The 18293-nt window shown below is 52.1% G+C and overlaps 1 protein-coding gene across 1 annotated transcript in view; it reads right to left on the bottom strand.

Moving 5' to 3' along the window:
* NOL4L (nucleolar protein 4 like) overlaps positions 1–18293 on the bottom strand; it is a 123069-nt gene that overhangs the window by 63305 nt on the left and 41471 nt on the right. The window contains exons 2-3 of the mRNA XM_016148812.2: positions 11650–11805; positions 5503–5614 (exon numbers count right to left, since the gene is read on the bottom strand). Coding sequence (XP_016004298.1) covers positions 5503–5614; positions 11650–11805 — 268 coding nt within the window. The remainder of the gene's footprint in view (positions 1–5502; positions 5615–11649; positions 11806–18293) is intronic.

Here is an 18293-nt window from a genome sequence, read left to right as displayed (position 1 = left end):
ATGTGAGGCAGAAATTCCAGCGATGACATTGAGACGTTGTCACTCAAGAGCTAAGGTTTCTGTTTTAAGAGCATGGGTCTTCAAATGGAGAATTCTGATGTTTCTGTTTCATTTCCTCAAAGATGGGGTTGTCTGGTGAAAAACTATTAAACAGTATGGTATGAGAGAAGCACCACCCCCTCAAGTGTGACTGGTCAGAGCCAAAAATATAAGACTTCATCAGGTGTCATGGTGACTCTTGGTGTTTGGTCGTCTACGGAGGCCAGGTACTGTGTTCTTTTACTGAGGATCACCCATATCCTGCCTGAAATGCCATGGTTCCTTATAAGAAGTTCTCTTTAATGAAGCTAGGTATAGCTTGGTTTTTTGGGGGGTGGGGGAGGGGAAGGTGGTTGGCATGGTGCTCTTAGGAGGCAGGAGAAGGGGTCTTTTCCTTCCCAGCATATCCACAAATTAGAAACCGCTTCTGGTTCCCTGAGGTGAGCCAGGAGTGCTCAAGAAGAGAAGGCGAGATGCCCTGGTCTGGGGAAGCTAGGACGTCCTGACTCGCGCACAAACATTCAGCAGAGATCGGTGTGCCGTGAAACGCTCACATCTCCAGTTCCAGAAGTGAGAGTTCTGTTGGGAAGGCAGGACTTTGGCGGGCAGGGGACATTCCAGGTAAGGGAATTGCTCCCGGGAGCTGGCTGTGGGAGGTCAGAGCTCCGCCACAGCACAGTGATGAGAAAGGCAGGAAGGGTCTTCTGGAGTGGGGAGCCCCACAGCTCTGGAGGTGATAAATGCCACAGGGAAGATCAGCTCAGTAGGGAAGAGATAAGGAACAAGGAACAGTGGGAGCTTGTGGAATCAGGCACTCACAAGTGAGACCAATGCCAGGATGGGGGCTGAGCTAAGACAGACACATGAATGAGGAAAAGTGGCTTGTTTGGGCTCTGCTGAGACAGGCCAGTCTCCTGTTGTGGTCGACACATACGGTGGCCATGCTTGAGCCTCCACAAATAACCCGATGCTGTTTGGTGAGTTAGGAGCTAGCAAGGGTCATGGAGCTGAAATAATCTCAAAGGTTGCTGGTGAGAAAAGGAGAGGAACTACCCTCAAAAATATTTCAACAGCTGTTTGCCAAGGAAACTGAAACTAGACCAAGCTCAAGACCTAGTTTTATAGGCTTTAAAAACAATCAGTGATTCAGAGGCTTTACCCAGGCCAAGCCATGCAGGCTGAACCCAGCGCTGACCTCCACAGCTGGCTTCCAATGGTATTCATTAATCAATGCAAATTTCAGCTGAGATAGTGGCCTTTGTTCCTCCAGGTGGAACGCAATGTGGTTATTCTCGTGTTAATTCTCATGATGTTTCACCTACAGAATGGAAGAACCCCTCAGTTCTGGGCGCCAGTGGCAAGAGCTGCCCCAAGCAGGGCTGGGTACCGAAGGACGTGTGCATGGGGAAGGCCTGGCACAGAGGGGCCCCGAGACCAGCCAGCCTGTCATGGGTCTCAGATTTGGAAATAAGATCGAGGCTTGGGGTCATCGCAGAAGGTGATGGAATAAACCTCTCTAGGAGAGAAGTAAAGCAGTGGATCCGCAAGTCTTTGAGGAGTACTGATGTGTGTGCATTCAGGGTGGGGAAGGTAGAGGAGCCATGTAGGTACAGTCCCTGTGCTCAGCAGGGTGGGACTGATGGCAAGTCCATTAGAGCTCAGAGGAGGAAGAGCTCAGGACAGCTTCATGGAGAGAGGATCTGGACCAGATTTATATTCAATCACTCAGCTGGCAGCTACTAAGCACTCGCCAGGATCTCCAAGCAGACCCTCTTGCCCGATGTTCCCAAGAACTCCATGAAGTGTGTGCTCGTATTAACACTTCCTTTTACAGGTGAGGCAACAGCACCCAGAGAGGCTATGCAACCTCCCCGTGTCTCCCGGCAAATGAGGAGGAGAGCCAGGAGAGGACAGGCCAGCAAGCGGGCCAGCATGGAGCTTCTGCAGGGGCAAAAGAACAGGCTGGAGCAGGTTTGTGGGGGGCGGCGGTGAGGAAGGACAGGAAGTGGGGGGATCTGGAGATGCCAGGCCTGAGGGGGTTGGAAACCACACAGAGGAGTCTGGGCCTAACTGCAAAGCAGCCTCCACCTGAGTAGACAACTCTGTCACCGAGGAAGGGACCCTCCAGTAGGTAACTGGCACTGCCCATTACTAATTCCTAGTTTGCAGCCATGTCACATCAGAGAAAACAGAAATGTGTCCCTAAAGGCCCCTCTCCCTAGGAGCCAGGGCCCCCCCGGTTTTCATTCTCTGTCTCCTCTGCACCTGGATTTGCTCAGGGGCGGGTGGAAGAGGAACATGGAGCCGGGAGGCCCTGGAATTTCCCATCCTCGGACTTCCTGATCCTCAGCAGCCTCCTTTGTTTGTGCTCCTGGAGCTGGGGGAGGGCCTGGGACTGTCCAGGCCCCACGCTCTCTGCCGGCTCTGCCGGGGGCAAACCACAGAGCAGGGGAGGCTGCTTTGCTTCCTCTCTTTCTTCTTAACACGAGGCCAGGAAGCAAGGCATTCTCCCAGCAGCCCCTTGAGAAGTCTCCATCCTGTTCCCTGTCCCCCTCCTACCCCACCTTCCAGGGACAGGAACAAGGGGCCTGCCTCTGGGGCCAGGGGCCAGGGGCAGGTCCCATTTCCCTACAGTGGTGTGGGAGGAGAGGGAGGAGGAAGGGCTGGTATGGCAGGGGTTCCTGTTCCTGTGAAAGGGGTCACTGCAGCTGACTGCATCCAGAGAGGCCAGCATGGCGGGTGGAGATAGGTTCTCCAGGATCTCAGGTGGGGCTAGAGAAGGGAGAACCTGCCAGCTGGCGAGGGTGGTACAGGCAGCTAATGCCTCTGGCCATTAAGCAGACAGGGGAGCCTTTCAGACTCTAAGGCTCTCCATTGGCAGCTTCCAGAAACCAAACCCTTCCCTTTTGCTCAGCGTCCAGATTATGGAACCAGGGTGCTTATGTGGGTGGGGTAACTGACTGCATGTCTCCCTGCGGGGCCACCTGGACATTGGCAGTCCTGTGTCTGGGCTCATGTATAAGAACATGCAGGACAGGCTGATGTTTCCCAGGAAGCTACTGCACCAGAACACGCCCGTTTAATTCAACTGCATCCTCACGACAGCCCTGAGAGGGAGGCGGTACTCCCATTTTGCTGATGAGAAGGTCAGTTCTCCTGCCTTCTGGGGACCCTGGACAAGTGATTTCACCACAGCACCTCTCTATGCCTTATTTCCTGAGCTGTAAACTGGATGGATACCTCATAGGCTTGGAGGAGCTGTTGTATGCAGGCGAGGTTCAGAGAAGTCCCCTAACATGCTGAGGGACACACAGCAAGGAACAGAGGGGCACACCCGGGCCCGCCTGACGCCAAACCCGTGCCCTGCTCTCTCGCCATCTCCTCCTCTCCTTGTATGGGAAACTCTACGACTGGGGAAAGAGAAGTGGCATCCCACCCAAGGACGGGCAAGGATGAGCACGGCGCAGCCTCACTCCGCTTGCGCCAGCTGGAGCAAGCCACTATAAAGGGAGGCTCCAGCCCAGAGCCCACGAGCGGGTTTATATTCTAGGCCGCTGCTTCTGCGCTCTGTGCTCTTTCTCTCTCCACCCTTCCTCCTCCTCCCTTCTTCCACCCTGCTGTGCTGGCATTGCCCTCCCAGCCATGCAGAAGCCCACAGATGAGGAGGAGTGGAGCTGCAGCCCTGGAGACCGCACAGCCTTCCCTGAGGAGTGGGGGAGGTGAGAATGTCCTCCACACCAGCAGGGAGCAAGGGAGCAGCAGAGATAACGCCTGCAGACACCCCAGAGCAACCTACAAACGCGGCCCCTCTTGGCTTCGCCTCTGTTCCCCCAGGCAAACGGATTCTGTATCTGACTCCGCCAGTTGCTATGGAAACGATTAGGACAGAACAGGAAGGGACAGGCAGAAGGGTGGGCAGGCACGAGGCAGCTGCCAAAAGGCATGTACCCCTGGGACCCAGACCTGGGCAGGGTGGGGAGAGCAGCAGGGAAAGCCCTCCTGGCCTATCTGCAGGTACCAAATGCTGTCTTGGCCCAGGAGTTGCAGCTGGGCAGCCAGGGTCAGGCTACACGGTGCAGGGGCTTTACTCCTGCATCCGGCGTTATCACAATCACTACAACAGCCCCAGTTCACACCCCCTGCATGGTACACTTGTGCCAGGTACGGGGATTAACTCTCAAACCTCATCAACCCCTGAGGTGGGTGCAATTATTAACCCCATTTCCCAGATGAGGAAACTGAGGCTCAGAGAGATGAAGTCACTTGTTCAGGACACACAGCTGTTGAACAGCAGAGTTGGGATTTCAATCCATTCGGTGTGGCCCTGGAGTCCCTACTCTTAAACCAGGAACCCAGTGCTTATTAGGGATTAACTAGATTTGTCTGTCTCTCAAGCTTTAGAAGCTATCTGATGTATCTGACGAAGCAGCCGTGGCCTAATGGCCCCCGTGGGCAAGAAAGCCTCTGGATCTGATGAGTTGGCTGGTGTCCAAAGTTGCTCACGTGTATCAGGGACAACCAAAATGAGAGGGAAATGCCACTTGACGTCTGTGCTCCCGTTTCTCTGTGCACCTACTCGGGCTTCGTTGTTTATTTTCCCCTCCTGATTCAGATGATGCCACCCAAGTAAATAGCTCGCCCTTCGTTCCGAGTCTATTCCCATCCTCAGGCACAATACCCGCGGACCTCGGCAACCTTTGCAGGCCTGGTGCCGGGAGCAGCCTAGAAGCCCTGATCAGTCATCCATCTGGGCACCATTGCTCAGGCCACAGTTATATCACACCAGCCAAAGGTACTGGCCCGTCTCACTGTGCCAAAGTCACCTGTGAGCAGATGGGCCTGAGATTTACTGGGGGCCTCTGAGGATGCTCCTTGTATCTCACCGGGTAGGGAAGAGTTGGAGGCATGAATGTTGGTCCAAGGGAACAACTTCGGCTGGTCACAAGTGCTGTGGCATTTTAAATTCTAACCCATTCCCCTAGATTTGCTGGTGTGCACGGGCAGGGGGCACAAGAGGGGGGCAGAACAAACACTTAGTGGCAGGTGTGTGGCTTCAGGGTTGGAGAGCGAAGGCTGTGCTCCTGTCCTCTGAGAGCTGACCATTAGGTCAGCGGCGAGACCAAACCCATGAGAATGGCAAGAATTACAGACCTTGGGGAATAGGGCAGGTGGCCATTTCAGTCCAGAACCTCGATGGGAGACGAGGGTGTGGTCTTGGCCTTGAAGTGCCGTAGGAACGTACTGTTGGTTTGTAAGTTAAACTTCACATAAAACAAACAAACAAACAAACAAACAAACAAACACCAGAACGAGGCTCTCAGGGCAGCCCTATGAACCCACTCTGGCTGCTGGAAACTGTGACAGCTGCTGGGTGTGCACTTCTCTGTGTCCTTCTGGTGGGAGGGCCTCTCCTCGCACAGCCTCCTCCCCGTGAGCCTCCAGCACACCTGCCTCCTCCCCTACCTTTGGGCTCCAGGCCGTTGGAATTAAAGTGCATCCTCTTTTGACACTCTGTGCAGCTCATCAGGAACCGGGTCACAGCTTCTCGTGGAAGGAAGGCATAGGTCTCCGCGATCTAGGGGAGACAGAAGGTCACTCGTTATATGGATCTGTGGGGAGACCACGTAGTCACTGGGTCACGAAGGGCTGTGCTTTGGTGGCAGGCACTTGGCCCTTGCCAGGAGGGGGAGGGATCTGAGGAGCAAGGGGCAAGTGTCCTCAATTCTCAGCCATGAAAATGAGTCAGTACTTTTGCAGAAAACCATTTATTTTAAACATATGAATAAAAGAGCTTTAAAAAATGTTAAAGCAAAGCATCTAAACATTATCTAGTCTTTAACCTATATTCTAAAAAGCAATATGCCTCTCAGAGCATTTTATTGCCGCTACTGAAAAATGAGCTTATAAACATTGCTCTAGGGTAGGATAAAACAATTTCCCCTCTTAGAGATGAATAAACTGAGACCCACGTATAAATCCACAGGCTCTGGGTCTGTAAACAGAACCCAAGGTTCTACAAGCTATTTCCAATAACTCACAGATCAAGAACCTTTTTAGGGAGAGCTGTGAAAGGCTGACGCAAAGGAATCAGATTTTTCAAACTGGACAGGCTCTTACGGACCTCCATGTTCTGGGTGAGGTCATGAAGCCCAGAGAGGTGAACCCACTTGCCTAAGGTTACACAGCTTTTTAGGCAGCACCAGACTAAAGCCCATCCTCCAGGTCACACCACTCCATAACTGCCTCCAGAGGGCCACCCCTAGCTTGGGAGAAGAGAAAGGGGGCGTGGGAGGGAACACAAGAAAGAGGCTGGGTGGGGGATGGAAAAGAGGGGAGTGTGGGCCCAGAAACTCAGTCCCCTCCTCCAGCTCTGGGCTTTGGGAAACCCACTGGCCCTGGTTTGGCTGCCTGAGGGGCCTAGAGGGATCTCTCAGGCCCAGGTTCCCTGGCTGAAGCCAGTAGCTGCCCACTTGCTGGTTTTTGCACGTTTCCCAGAGCCCGGGCCCTTCCGCTCCTCTCCACTAAGGGGCAGCATCACCCCAGCATTCCACCATCCTTGCCGCAGCCCAGCCTGGAGAGTTGGCTGAGGGCACCGGTCGGCCCACAGACGGCGGGGGCTGTTCGTGATAGCACCTGGTCTGCGCCTTCGGGATGCAGAAGTGCCCTGCCACGTCTCTTCAGTGGCCAGGAGGCAGGGTAGTGGTAGGGCAGAGTGGATGGGGTGGAGTGGGGGATGTCGGAGGCCCAGGGGCATCGTAGGCTATGGCCAGGCCCTCAGAGGACCAGCTCAGGGTGTGCTCCCGACTCATTGAGACTGTGGAGCTCCAGGGGCCACTCCTGCCTGGCAGCCAGCTGCAAACGCAGAGTTAATTTTGGTGACACAATTGTTATTCTCAGCTGATTTGATGCTCTATGGAGCAGGCAGGCTCCTTGATGAGTTATCTCCCTTCCAAATTCCCTGTCTGATTGCCTTCCTCTGGAGGTCAGGGACAAGGGCAAAACCCTGGTGTCTGATCGGAGCCCGTGGGTGGTAGGGTGACGGGCAGTCGTGGACCAGTCCGCCTTGGATGTTAGGCAAGGGATGCGGGCTTTCCTGCCACCTACATGGATGTCTTCGTCCCAGTCCAGAGCTGTCTGTAAGTCTTAGGGGAGGCGCGTCCCTCTTGGACTTGCGGGGTTGAGAGGGATGGGCCCTGCTGAAGGGCTGATGGCTGCAGGAGTAAACGGGCAAGAGGGAAGGGTGCCTGCTGGGCAAAGCGGAAGGCTGCAGATGACTTGGGCCAAGAGACGACCCCGTCCGTGCCCTGAGGCACAGCGTTCCAGGCCAGGCCTCAGAGCAACTGAGCAGAGGACTTGGGGAAGAGGGTCGAAATCTGCTGGGAAAAGCAGGGGATGTTCATACTGTAGGGATGGCCCTACTTCACTACATGGAGCTCACTTGCCACTGGACATAGAAACCATTTTTGCAGGGCTCAGGGGGGCCTTCCTGGCCTGGGTGCTCTGCTGAGGCCCTTCTTGCCACCTGGACCACCGAGGGTACAGGAATGGTTCCCAGAGAGGGCTCTGATAAGGGGCAGGAATGGTGGTCACAGCTCTCCTGGCCTTGCAGAAACTCAGCAGTATAAAAAGGCCAGCTGGAGTGCCACATGCAGGGGGAGTGCTGGGCATGGCCCTTTTGGTCCTGCATCCCACCAGGGGACAGACAGGGTGGACCAAAGGCAGGTAGGTGAGAAGTCCTTGGAGCTGTCTAGCCAGGGAGGGAAGCCCTGCCCCGCATGACTGGAATGTCTGCAGCCTTGCTAAGAGCTCCCTGGGGAGTCAGCGAACTACAGAGTCCAGCCTAGCTCTGTGCTGCTATAGGGACCCGCATGGAGGAGGATGCCTTCACCCACTGGGGCCTGCGACCTTTTGCGGGCCTCTTTTGGTTCACCCTCTTGACTTCTCCACATGAGAAATGGAACATCCATTTCTGTTTCTCTGCATGAATGCCCAAGGCGACAGGACCACAGGATGAGTTGAAATGAGGAGGACAATCCCACTGGATGTTCTAGGCATTAGGATGGCGGTTTTCAGATACTTTTAGAATTACAGGCACTGTTCATGAAACAGGCTCTTACGCTGAAGCTCAAAATATGAAACAGATAGAGCTGCTGTGTTTAAGGGGAGGAAGCTCCAGGAATCCTGTCTGCACCCAGCCGCCCTGGCTGCCTGCTGCCTTGCTCTCTTTGGGGGCCTCCTGCCTGGACCCTGAGACTCCTACATGAATTCACCTTTTACATTTATTTTTCCTAGTGCTGAAAACCGAGAGAGAGATTTTGCTGGCAGGGAGAACAGAAGCTATTTGCAGAGTTGCTGACTTGTAAGGCCCCATTTTGCTCCCCAACTCAGAGGCCGACAAAGACAGATGAAGCCAATCGGGGGGATTTGCACCACTTTACAAGGTCCTCCTTCTGCCCTCTGGGTGGATTAGCACGGGGTGGGCGTGGAGCAGCTGCTGACCACATCTGGCCCCAACTCCAAAGTGGTCTGGGGCAGCCAGATCCAAACTCTGGAACCCGATCTAGCCTACCAGCACCCTGGGAAAGAGGGAGAAAGCCAAGGGGCTCTAACCCAGATGGGTGTAGACACCAGAAAAGCCCCCTGAAAAAGGACCAGTCCTCTGTGTGGGTTCAGGGAACTTTGTAGAACTGACTGGAACCCTCCCCAGACCCCGGCATTGGCAAGACCCTCTGGGGTCCTCTGGCTCTCAGGTCACACTGCATCAGAGGCAAAGTAAAGCAGGGACTTCCTGCCCAAAGTGGGGATCCCCCTGCTTTTGTCATTGTAGATGGCCATCTACCCCTGGCTCATATACATCCATCCTCAGAAAGCTCATTATCTGATCCAGATCCATTGCTGAAGCGTGGTAGATACTAGAAAGTTCTTTTTTCTACTGAAGGATGTACTCCTTTAATGCCCTAAACAAGTCCACCCATCTCCCTTTTCAGGCCCCTGCCTTCCACAGGCACCCCAGGCTTGTAAAGTTCCAAAAGTCCCAAGTGTCCAAGAGAGCGTGAGGCAGTCCCAGGATTCAGGTTCAGCAAAACACAGAGGAAGGTCCCCAAACCCCTCAACCAAGGGCCTGATGCAAACTCTGTGGTGCCAGGCTATGCCCTTCTGCAGCCATCGGCAAGGAGTTTCATTGGGGGCTCTTTTTCCAAAGGCATAAATGGGGTATGGGACCTCACGTCCACTGAGTGAGGCTGAAGAGCTAGGCCTGGGTTGAGGAAATGGGAGCAGATAAAAAGAGGGGGACAAAAGCATCCACACACCACCCCCACCCCCCAGAAAGGAAAAGGGTGGCATGAGAAAGGTGACAGATGGGAAAGTGGGGGAAGGGAAAGCAGGCACACAGGGGAGGAGGGAGATTCAGCAGCCCCCTTGGCCTCACACCCACTGCAGGAGGGCCCTGGCCTGCTCCACTCAGCCTTGGCCCTGCTGCTGAAATTCCAGCTCTGTGCACAGCCCAGCTGGCTCAGCGCCAGTCATGTGCCAGCTCCAGGCTGGGCATTGGGAAGTGGGGCACGCGGCGGGCATATGGACAAGAAGCCAGGAAGTGCAGAGCAAAAGGCTGGACGTCTGCTTGGCCCAGGGACACAAATGCTGCCAGGAACAGCCCAGCCTTGCCCTCTCCGCAGCATGGAGCCCCTGGCCTTCATAAATACCTAGGGAGTGCCCGTGGGTGAGGCTTGGTTCCGGGCACCAAGGGGGCCAGGGAAATCACATGGTCTGGCTGGACCAAGCCTATCTGCCTCGACAACAGCAAGTCACGGGCCTTACTAGCTGACCATGGGAGTTTGTAGAAAGGCAGGATGTGCAGCGGTAAGGGTGCAGGCTCTGGGGCCAGCCGCCTGGCTCCACATGTCAGCTGGGTGACCTCAGGCAGGTTACAAGTCTGAGCCTCGTTTTCCTCATCTGTAAAATGGGGATAACAGTAACACCTGCTTCACACCTGTGAAAGCCCAGAGAGTTGCTGCACCTTAAGTGTCGAGCAAAGGGCCTGGCACATGCTACCTGCCCAGTACTAGCAAATTTAATGCTGAGAAAATGTGCTGGGTCTCATCGATACCGAGGGGCCCATGCTGGCCCCGGCTTGGGTGCCCCTTCCTTTGCCCATGACCTTCTGGTGGGAATACCCTCAGAACTCCCTTCCCACAAGTCGTTTCCCACGTGTGCTGAGAAGCAGGAGGGATGGGCCAGATGGTATAATCATCTCCTGTGTCCCTCAGCCTGACCCCTTATCTCTCTGAGGTTCCTGGCACAAGGGTCGATCCTTGAGACCTATTTAGGGCAAAGGCCATCTTCTGAGGACAAGAACAAACCAGATAGTATTTTTAAAATATCAAGCCATTTGGAGAAATTATAGACTTCTAGATCATACAGCCACCTCCACGGCAGTCCAAGGCTATTTATACAAAGAACTTGGCAGGGGGCGGGCGGTGGGAAGGGTCACATTTGCCTTGGGTAGGGAAGCATGCTCACAGAGAGGGGCAGGTCTCTAGGAAGCCAAAGAGAAAGTCGACACAGAGGTGGCATGAGGACAGTGGCTGACTGCTACTCAGGTGCTGTGTGACCTTAGACAGGTAGCTCAACTCTCTGGGTCTTCGTTTCATTAACTGTGAAACAGGACCACAACATGTCCATCACAGGACTGGTGTCGGGCTTGAATGAGCATAAAGCCCTTGGCTCTCCTGGTTTAGTGGCGGGTGCTGAACAGACGGCTCAGAGCCGTGCATCGGCCATGGTGATGGGGGTCAAGAAGGAGATGGGACCTGAACACAGGCAGGCCCCTCCTGCTTGGGCTACCGTCCTCTCTACCTCCCCGTGTTTGACGTTTCCCACCCCTAGCAATCTAACCACCTCTGCCTCCTTCTGCCTACCTAAAGCCGAGAATGCTGGCTTACATGGTACCTTTTCCATGAAGTCCCCTAGCTTAGCAGTGTCTGGAGGTGTCTTTGCTAAATGCCCAGGTATCAAGGTTCTTGTTCCCTCAAAGCTAGTCTTGGAGACATTTCTGTTTCTCGTGTCCTCGTTTTGCTCTCAGCCTCCCCACCCCAAAACGACTTGTGATCTCTTTGAGGGTGGGGACCAGGTCCTCAGACTTCCCCTGGGGAACTCCTAGTACTAACTCACACATAAGAAGCACTCAGGACAGGCCTGGCACCCAGGAAATGCCATGGAAGCATGTGCCTTTACAATTATTATTAACTAGCCATCCCCTGCACCCCAGGGCCCCAGAGCAGGCTTCAGTGGGCTGGAGGTGGTGGAGGGGGGATGAATGAAGCAGAAACCAGGGAGAGGAGGGCTTCCCTCCTGCCCTCATCCATCTCCTCCCCTCCCTCTCACTCTCTTCAACCTGCTTCTCCTTTGTGCTGAGACCACAGAACCCGCCCCCTCGCCCCGTGAGCCATCTCTGGCTGCCATGCCCTTGCCCTGTGCCCCCCTGGGTCCCCAAAGGCCGTTTCATCACGCCTCAGCTCCCTGCCCCACCCCCTCCCAACATGTGCGGAGCCCATGGCCTCCTGCCAAGGCCTGGGGCTGCCAGCAGAGGCAAAGGGACAGAAATCTCACCGCTCGGTAGGTTTTCTTCTGCCCAGCGTGCTTGGGGGCTTTGCCTGGCTCCGCTGAGCTCTCCACATGCATCGAGTAGATGATGTCAAAGAAATCTTCCACCACAGCGACCCGCTTCAGAGAGATGCCCTCCGGCTCCGACAGGCCATCTGCCCCCTGCGACAGGGTGGACAAGCTGTGTTAGTGTCAGGGATGATGGCGGGGTGAGAGCTGGGCCCTGAGGCCGGGTGGTGGGTCGGGGGTGCGACAGTGCTGTTCCCTGACCCCAAAAGGTCTCCATTGGTAGATGTGGGGGTGGAAGGAGCCCACTGAGAGGGCCCCAGGGAGAAAGTACCAGAGTCAGGGTGGCTACTACTAAATCTACCAGAAACAATGGGCGGAGAGCAACAACGACGGAAATACAAATTAAAAAACCAAGAGGCTTCATGTTCACAATTTCAGACAGATTGTGCCAGACTCAGGCAGGGAGCTCTTGAATCACACTGCTGTGCCAGGATCATCCTGGGAGTCTCTGGGGAGGGGGGGGTGCTAAATAGATGCGCCCCATCAGGAGCTCGCCAATTAGCAGTAACCTTTCACTGTGGTCCTGGGCTGGGGTCCCGGGGGAACGGCTTGGATCACCTGGGTGACTCCTGCCTCCGCCCTGGCCTTTCAGAAAAGCTTTTCACCATTGCCTGCCCTCCCCACTCCAGCAGCTGAGCGTCAGCAACAGCACCAGGGCTCTTTGTGTGTGGAGATGTAGAGAATGACAGACATGAGGCCACGTGGAGGTGGCAGGGCCGCGTGAACAGGGTAGCCATGGGCCCCCCGCCCCCCCGCCCCTGCCTCTTATCCGACTGGCATGAGTGCTGTCAGCTGGCCCCCAAAAAGGTGTGCTTGGTTTAAGATGGGGTCCTTCAATAGCAAAGAGCTACTTGGCCAACACCTGCCCTCCCCCACTAGTAGGGCTAGGCGGGAGGAGGTGGGAAACTGCAGGGTGTATGGGGGGATATGAGGATGGGGCAGGGTCCTTAAGGGTGCAGACGGCTCAGAGTTTCTTGTTCATTGGTTATGGGCTGCACACAGCTCTCAGTCATCATCTCCCTAAGGGGACACTTGGAAGGCTTCAAAGATGAAGAGGAAGCTCTGGGGAGGGGGGTAAATTTTGGGAAAAAAAGAGGTAGGCTTTTCTCTGAAAATGCCTGAAACACAAATCTCTAGGATACTTCTTCTCCAAAGGATCCTGCTCAAGAACCATCAGCTCTGTGAGGACATAGGCTTCACCTGCTGGCTCATAGCTGTCTCCCCAACACCTAGGACGATGCCTAACACAGAGCAGGCTCAAAAAGTAACTACCAAATGACTGATTGGTTAAAAGTGGCAGCTAGGCAGTGTAGTTTAGACACACTCTTCCCCAGTTTGTGCAAGGCCCCATCATTTAAGTGGCTGTGTGACCCTGAGCAGTTATTTTGCTTCTACTAAGCCTCAGGTCCTTTATCTAGAAAATGGGGATAAGAGAAAAACTTTTTCCAGGAACTAAAAAGAATAAATGAGATATATGTGCAGCACTTAGTAGCACCAAGCCCGGCCCATAGGAACTGCTGGATAAATGCTGTTAACTGGATAAATATTAAGAAGTGTTTTGCCTTTTACCAAGTTCCCTATAGCTATGATAGGGCTGAACATCACGATAAGCCTGGGAGGTTGTTGGGGTCAGGATCTATCAGTGGTATGGTGGCTCGTAAGTGGCAGTTATGGCTTTGGACTTTGCAGTCGGAGGAGAATAGAGGCTGTGCTGAATGGAATCCTTACACACAACACATTCTGGCCACAGACAGGGTTTGGTTTTATCCAGCAACTTTCCCAGAGTGCCATGATTGGTGAATAGGGTCATCTCTTTGCCAGTGACCCACTTGAGAGCAGCTGGGGAAGGAAGGGCAGCTGGGCAGCTGGGGTGTAGGGTACCAAACTGTAGAGCTAGTGGGCAGCATCCATGAGTGGTGACCATGGGCAGTGACCTCGCTGGCCCTGTACAGGCCCTCTTGTCAGTGGCTTCCTTCCTGGTCAGAATCCATTTCAGTGGGAACTTCTCAGCATCTGGATTAGAGGGGTGTGTGTGTCTGTGTGTGTCTGTAGCTGCCCGCTGGTCCTGCTTCCTCATTGTGAGATTCTGGGCAACCTCTTCAACCTCCCTGATCTTCACTTATGAGATGAGCATGTAAACTCTCTTTGGAGTTACTGTTACCTCTTTCTTGAGGGCATCTGAAATCCCCCTCTGAAGTCCTGGGCCATCTGTAAACACAGCTCATCAATGACTAACTCATTCATTCGCTGACTTGTAACTACCCAGCATTCTGAGGATCTTTAAACACTGCTATGACAAAGCTGGATGGAACAAATATTACAATGGGTCATAAGATACTTCTAACCAGAAGTTCGTATTGGCAAAAACAAACAAAAAAACCCTTAAGAATGAAAATATTACTAGTTATACAAGTGTGTTAGGTTTATAAAAAGCCATTAATCTGAACACATAGTCTGTGTACTTTTCTGTATATCTGTTAAAACTTAATTTTTAAAATGTATATTTAAAAAAGTATAGTGGATGGGTAGTTCCACAGCATTTTGATAATCTAAATCCAGAGGCATAATGATGGATTTAGCTATTTAAAAGTAAATAGACCTCTCTGGTTATAAAATTGTTTCAGGCTACACACACTTCTGAAAAGGAAGATATAAAACATCGTGGGAAGAAATGGAGAAAGCAATCTGGTGAAAAACAGTATTTTAGATAGGTGAGATGGGAAATGCGCCCTACTTAGCTTGGTCACCTTGGGCTGGCCACTTCTTGACCTCTTGAAATCCAGTTCCCTCACCTGTGAAATGGGCCCAAACATCCTAGTCAGATGTTCCAAGGATTATGAAAGAATGTACATCAGGCATCTGCCACGTACAGCCTTGTAAACGTTCATCTCTTCCCTTTAGACTCACTAAGTTTGAACATTTTATGTTTTGAAACCTGCTCTTACTTCTGGGCCTTCTGAACCATTCGAGTTACAGAACAGGTTCTCCCCAAGGTAATACCCACTACAGGAAGAGATAGTCTTATATAATCCTAAATATCATGCTAAGGCTGTTATGCAAAGTTGGAATGGCTTTCCCAAAGTCAAAGTGTAACTAACCAACCCTTTTAGATAGTAAAACGGCCTAGTGCCTGGTCTGTGTCTGTCCCAGCCTCCCACCTCCATTGTTAGGCAGACACAAGTAACCGACAGCTCTGTACCTTGTTTGATGTGACCATAAAATTATCCCAGAGAAACTCTTCAAGGAAGCATTTTTAGTAGCTCCCTGTTTAAAAATTGGTTACACTCTCCCCTGATATTCAAGCCTGGGTCCTGTGATCAGTCTGTCTCAACCAGAATTCAACCCACATGAGGTCTGCAGAGTCACACCTTGAACCGTCCTCTGCTGAGCTGTGGCCACCTGGACACCATGTGTGCTACACCCTAAGGGAAGAACACCAGGATATCTGTGTGGCCTTCAAGGAGAACCCTGGCAAGAGAACAAAGAAATCCCATGGCAGTCACGTGCCACAGATATCTCTGCCATGCCCTGCATCCATAGAGGTAATAACCTTCATGCTAAATGCTGTAGGAGAGGCATGCCTTCCCTAGCTGAGAATCCAGACACAGCTCAACAAGGCAGGAGAGACTAATTAAGAGAGTGGAAACCACCTTCCCCATAGCCTTGAGATGTCCCTGCCAACCACTTCTGTTTTGTACCCAAATGAGCTTAATCTGATTCATTGCCCTAAACACACTGATCCCCGGACTGACAAAGGAAGCTCACATTATCCCACAGGCCGGATAAAGAGGGGGCCTGGAACCTCCTGACTCTCCCCAGTTTCCTGGGAACACTAACCAGGGGCGATGGCATGGAACCCTGCAGCACCCCATGGGAAAAACCATTAAAAAAACACATGGTCAGTTGTACAGGACTGATCTCTGGGGCCTTCTTGCATGGGGAAAAATATTGCCATGGTAACATACTCAATCCTTTCAAACTGGCCAACTCCAAAACAGCCAGCCAGACCCAGGCCACCAAAACCCAGGCACGGCAATCGTTTTTAAAAATTCATGGAGTTACTAACTCTCTTGGACAACACCATCTTTCTTAAACCCAGCCCATATGGGTTCTCAACCAAAGGCCAAGATGCCAGTCATAGAGGAAATCAGCAAACGTCTACTTAAATACTACTAATACATCAGAGTATTTAGAAAAGTTGTCCTCAAAGTGTGGTCCCTAGATCCCTATTATGAGCAGCATCTGGGAACTTGTTAGAAATGCAAATTCTCAAGCCTCATCTACCAAATCTGGGGGTTTTAAAGGCATCAAATAATTCTGATGTATGGCAGATTTTGAGAACTGATGAGTGGAATGTCTCTATGATTGAGACAGGAAGGTAACTAGTAGGGAAACTGGCATTGGCTCATTAAACAGAGAGACAGGCTCTGTGCTTCCAAGCCTAATATATTAATATTTTCTTCTCCAATAAAGGCCAATTTTCCTAATGGTGGGAAAAGAATCTTATTGGGTAACATTAGTATAAAATCAAAATATCTGCCCAGAGACTTAATGTGGATTATGACTGGAAAGGGCAGGAGTGCCCAGTATTCTGGCATCAGATTTGAAGTCCTCCCTGGCAAAGTTAATTAATACTTCAGCAGGTCATCCTTTGACAGGTCTTTCCTGGCGTCCTCACTTTCCTAAAATGATCTGAATGCTCAGCACAAAGAAGGCTGCTACATCCAGAGCTGCAAACCTGTGAGGGAGACAGTATGTCTCTCCAAGCCATTAGACTGGCCCCTGTCGGGGTGGCCTCATGTGCTGTCGTCAGGAGTCATCCCTCAGGTGATCTCCTGAATCTGACTGCATCTCGTCTTGTCTCCCCACCAAGCCAATTAAATGGACCCCTGCCCTTGATGGCAGGTGAGGTCCAATCGCTAATGGATTGCCGTTCTGTCATCTCCATTGGAACTTTGAAGAGACTGCTGGTAATAAGTTATATATTTATCAAGGTGGCCTCACAGTTTCAGGCCACCAGGGTGCCATTTAGTGTACCACCATCACTATATTAGCAGTGTATGCCTTCCAGCAATGAAGAGGCTATGGTTGAGAGGATGCGGCTAAATAGCAAGGACATTTCTCAACTGGGTTTCTACAGTATAGGAAGAAACCACAGAGAAAGTCCTTAGGATGTGCCCTTTTGGTGCATTTTAGATCTAGCTCTCTACAAGGCGTAAAAATCAACAAGACTGTCTTCAGAGAAGAAGGTCTGTCAGCAGAACCCACCTCCTGGGAAACACACCTCTGGCTACCACTTGTGTGGGAGCCCGGGACTTCAGGGGGTTGATTGCACAGGCAAATGTGAGGATGCCGCTCCACCCCATCTGGGCCAGCTGGCTAAGTGGCTGAGGCTAATGCAAATATTACCTTCATATTTCTACTAACTTCTAAACCCAAACCACAATTTCATAATAATCAGGCAAGACGGGGGTTTTGGAAGTTGGGGTAGCAGTTTGGAAGTGGGCTTCCTACAAAGTCCTATTCCAACTCTTGGCAGGACTGAAAAGGAGTCAGCTTCCTACAAAGGGTCCTCAGAGGTGAATGAAAGGTGGAGAGGGATTTAAAAACCACACTAAATGGAGGGAATGAAAAGAATAAGAAACCAGAAGATCCTAACCTAAATATCCAGAAATTCTCTCCTCAAGAATCTCCAAGATAAGCTAGTCATAATTTGTAAAGAGCAATCAGATGATTGAGGGAGGGTATTGCTTAAATGGAACAAAGGCAATATTTGCATTTCTCTCAATTATGACTACTACCTGCTGTGGACTGGAAACTAAAAACCCTCCAAAATAAAGATTTACAACAGAATTTTAGGACCCATAGCTGCGCTGAGCTCTGTAGGTCTGGATGGGACAGAGGCATGAGACCCCTCTTCATAAATAAATAAATAGATAAACAAGGTGCTGAGGACTCAATGTAGCACCTGTCTCTTCTCCACCCCTGTGCACAATCTCCAACTGTTAGTGCGGAGCTGCCACCACCACCGAGTCGCACCTGCCATCTGGAACAGGCCTTACATATTCCAAGACCTCCTTTCTGCTTCGCTGAATCTCCATCTTCTTTCAAATCACGGGGACCCAAATGCACACCCAGGGCCACCAAGAAAGGTGCCTGGGATCAGTCCCCAAACAACGGTGCTACCTTTGAGGAATGCCATAGCTTTCAAGCAGCCTGAAATATGTTGCTATTCTTTAAAAACAAAACAAAACAAAAAAAAAACACAACTCTGGGATCTCTGGGAAGGGTGAGGGGGAAAGGAGTGGGAAAAGAAAGGTTTGCAGTGGGCCAAAGTGACCCCTCTTGGCAGGAGAAGGGCAATGAGTCTGGTTTAAGGGATGAAGGGAGGGAACAGCTAATGGCACTCTGGCAGGACAAGGCTGGAGCCTGGCTACAGGGGATTCTGGCCTAGGATGTGCCACAAGGGAGCAGGTGCCCCAGGGGTGAAGTCACAGGCCTAAGGACAATCCAACCCTGACCTTGGGCAAGGGGCTAGCCTGCCTAGGCCTCAGTTTCCTACGGTTTTGAAGTGACACAGT

Source organism: Rousettus aegyptiacus, unplaced genomic scaffold (assembly GCF_014176215.1).
Source record: "Rousettus aegyptiacus isolate mRouAeg1 unplaced genomic scaffold, mRouAeg1.p scaffold_m13_p_12, whole genome shotgun sequence".
Classification (NCBI taxonomy): Eukaryota; Metazoa; Chordata; class Mammalia; order Chiroptera; family Pteropodidae; genus Rousettus; species Rousettus aegyptiacus.
This window is presented reverse-complemented; position numbering and strand designations above follow the sequence as displayed.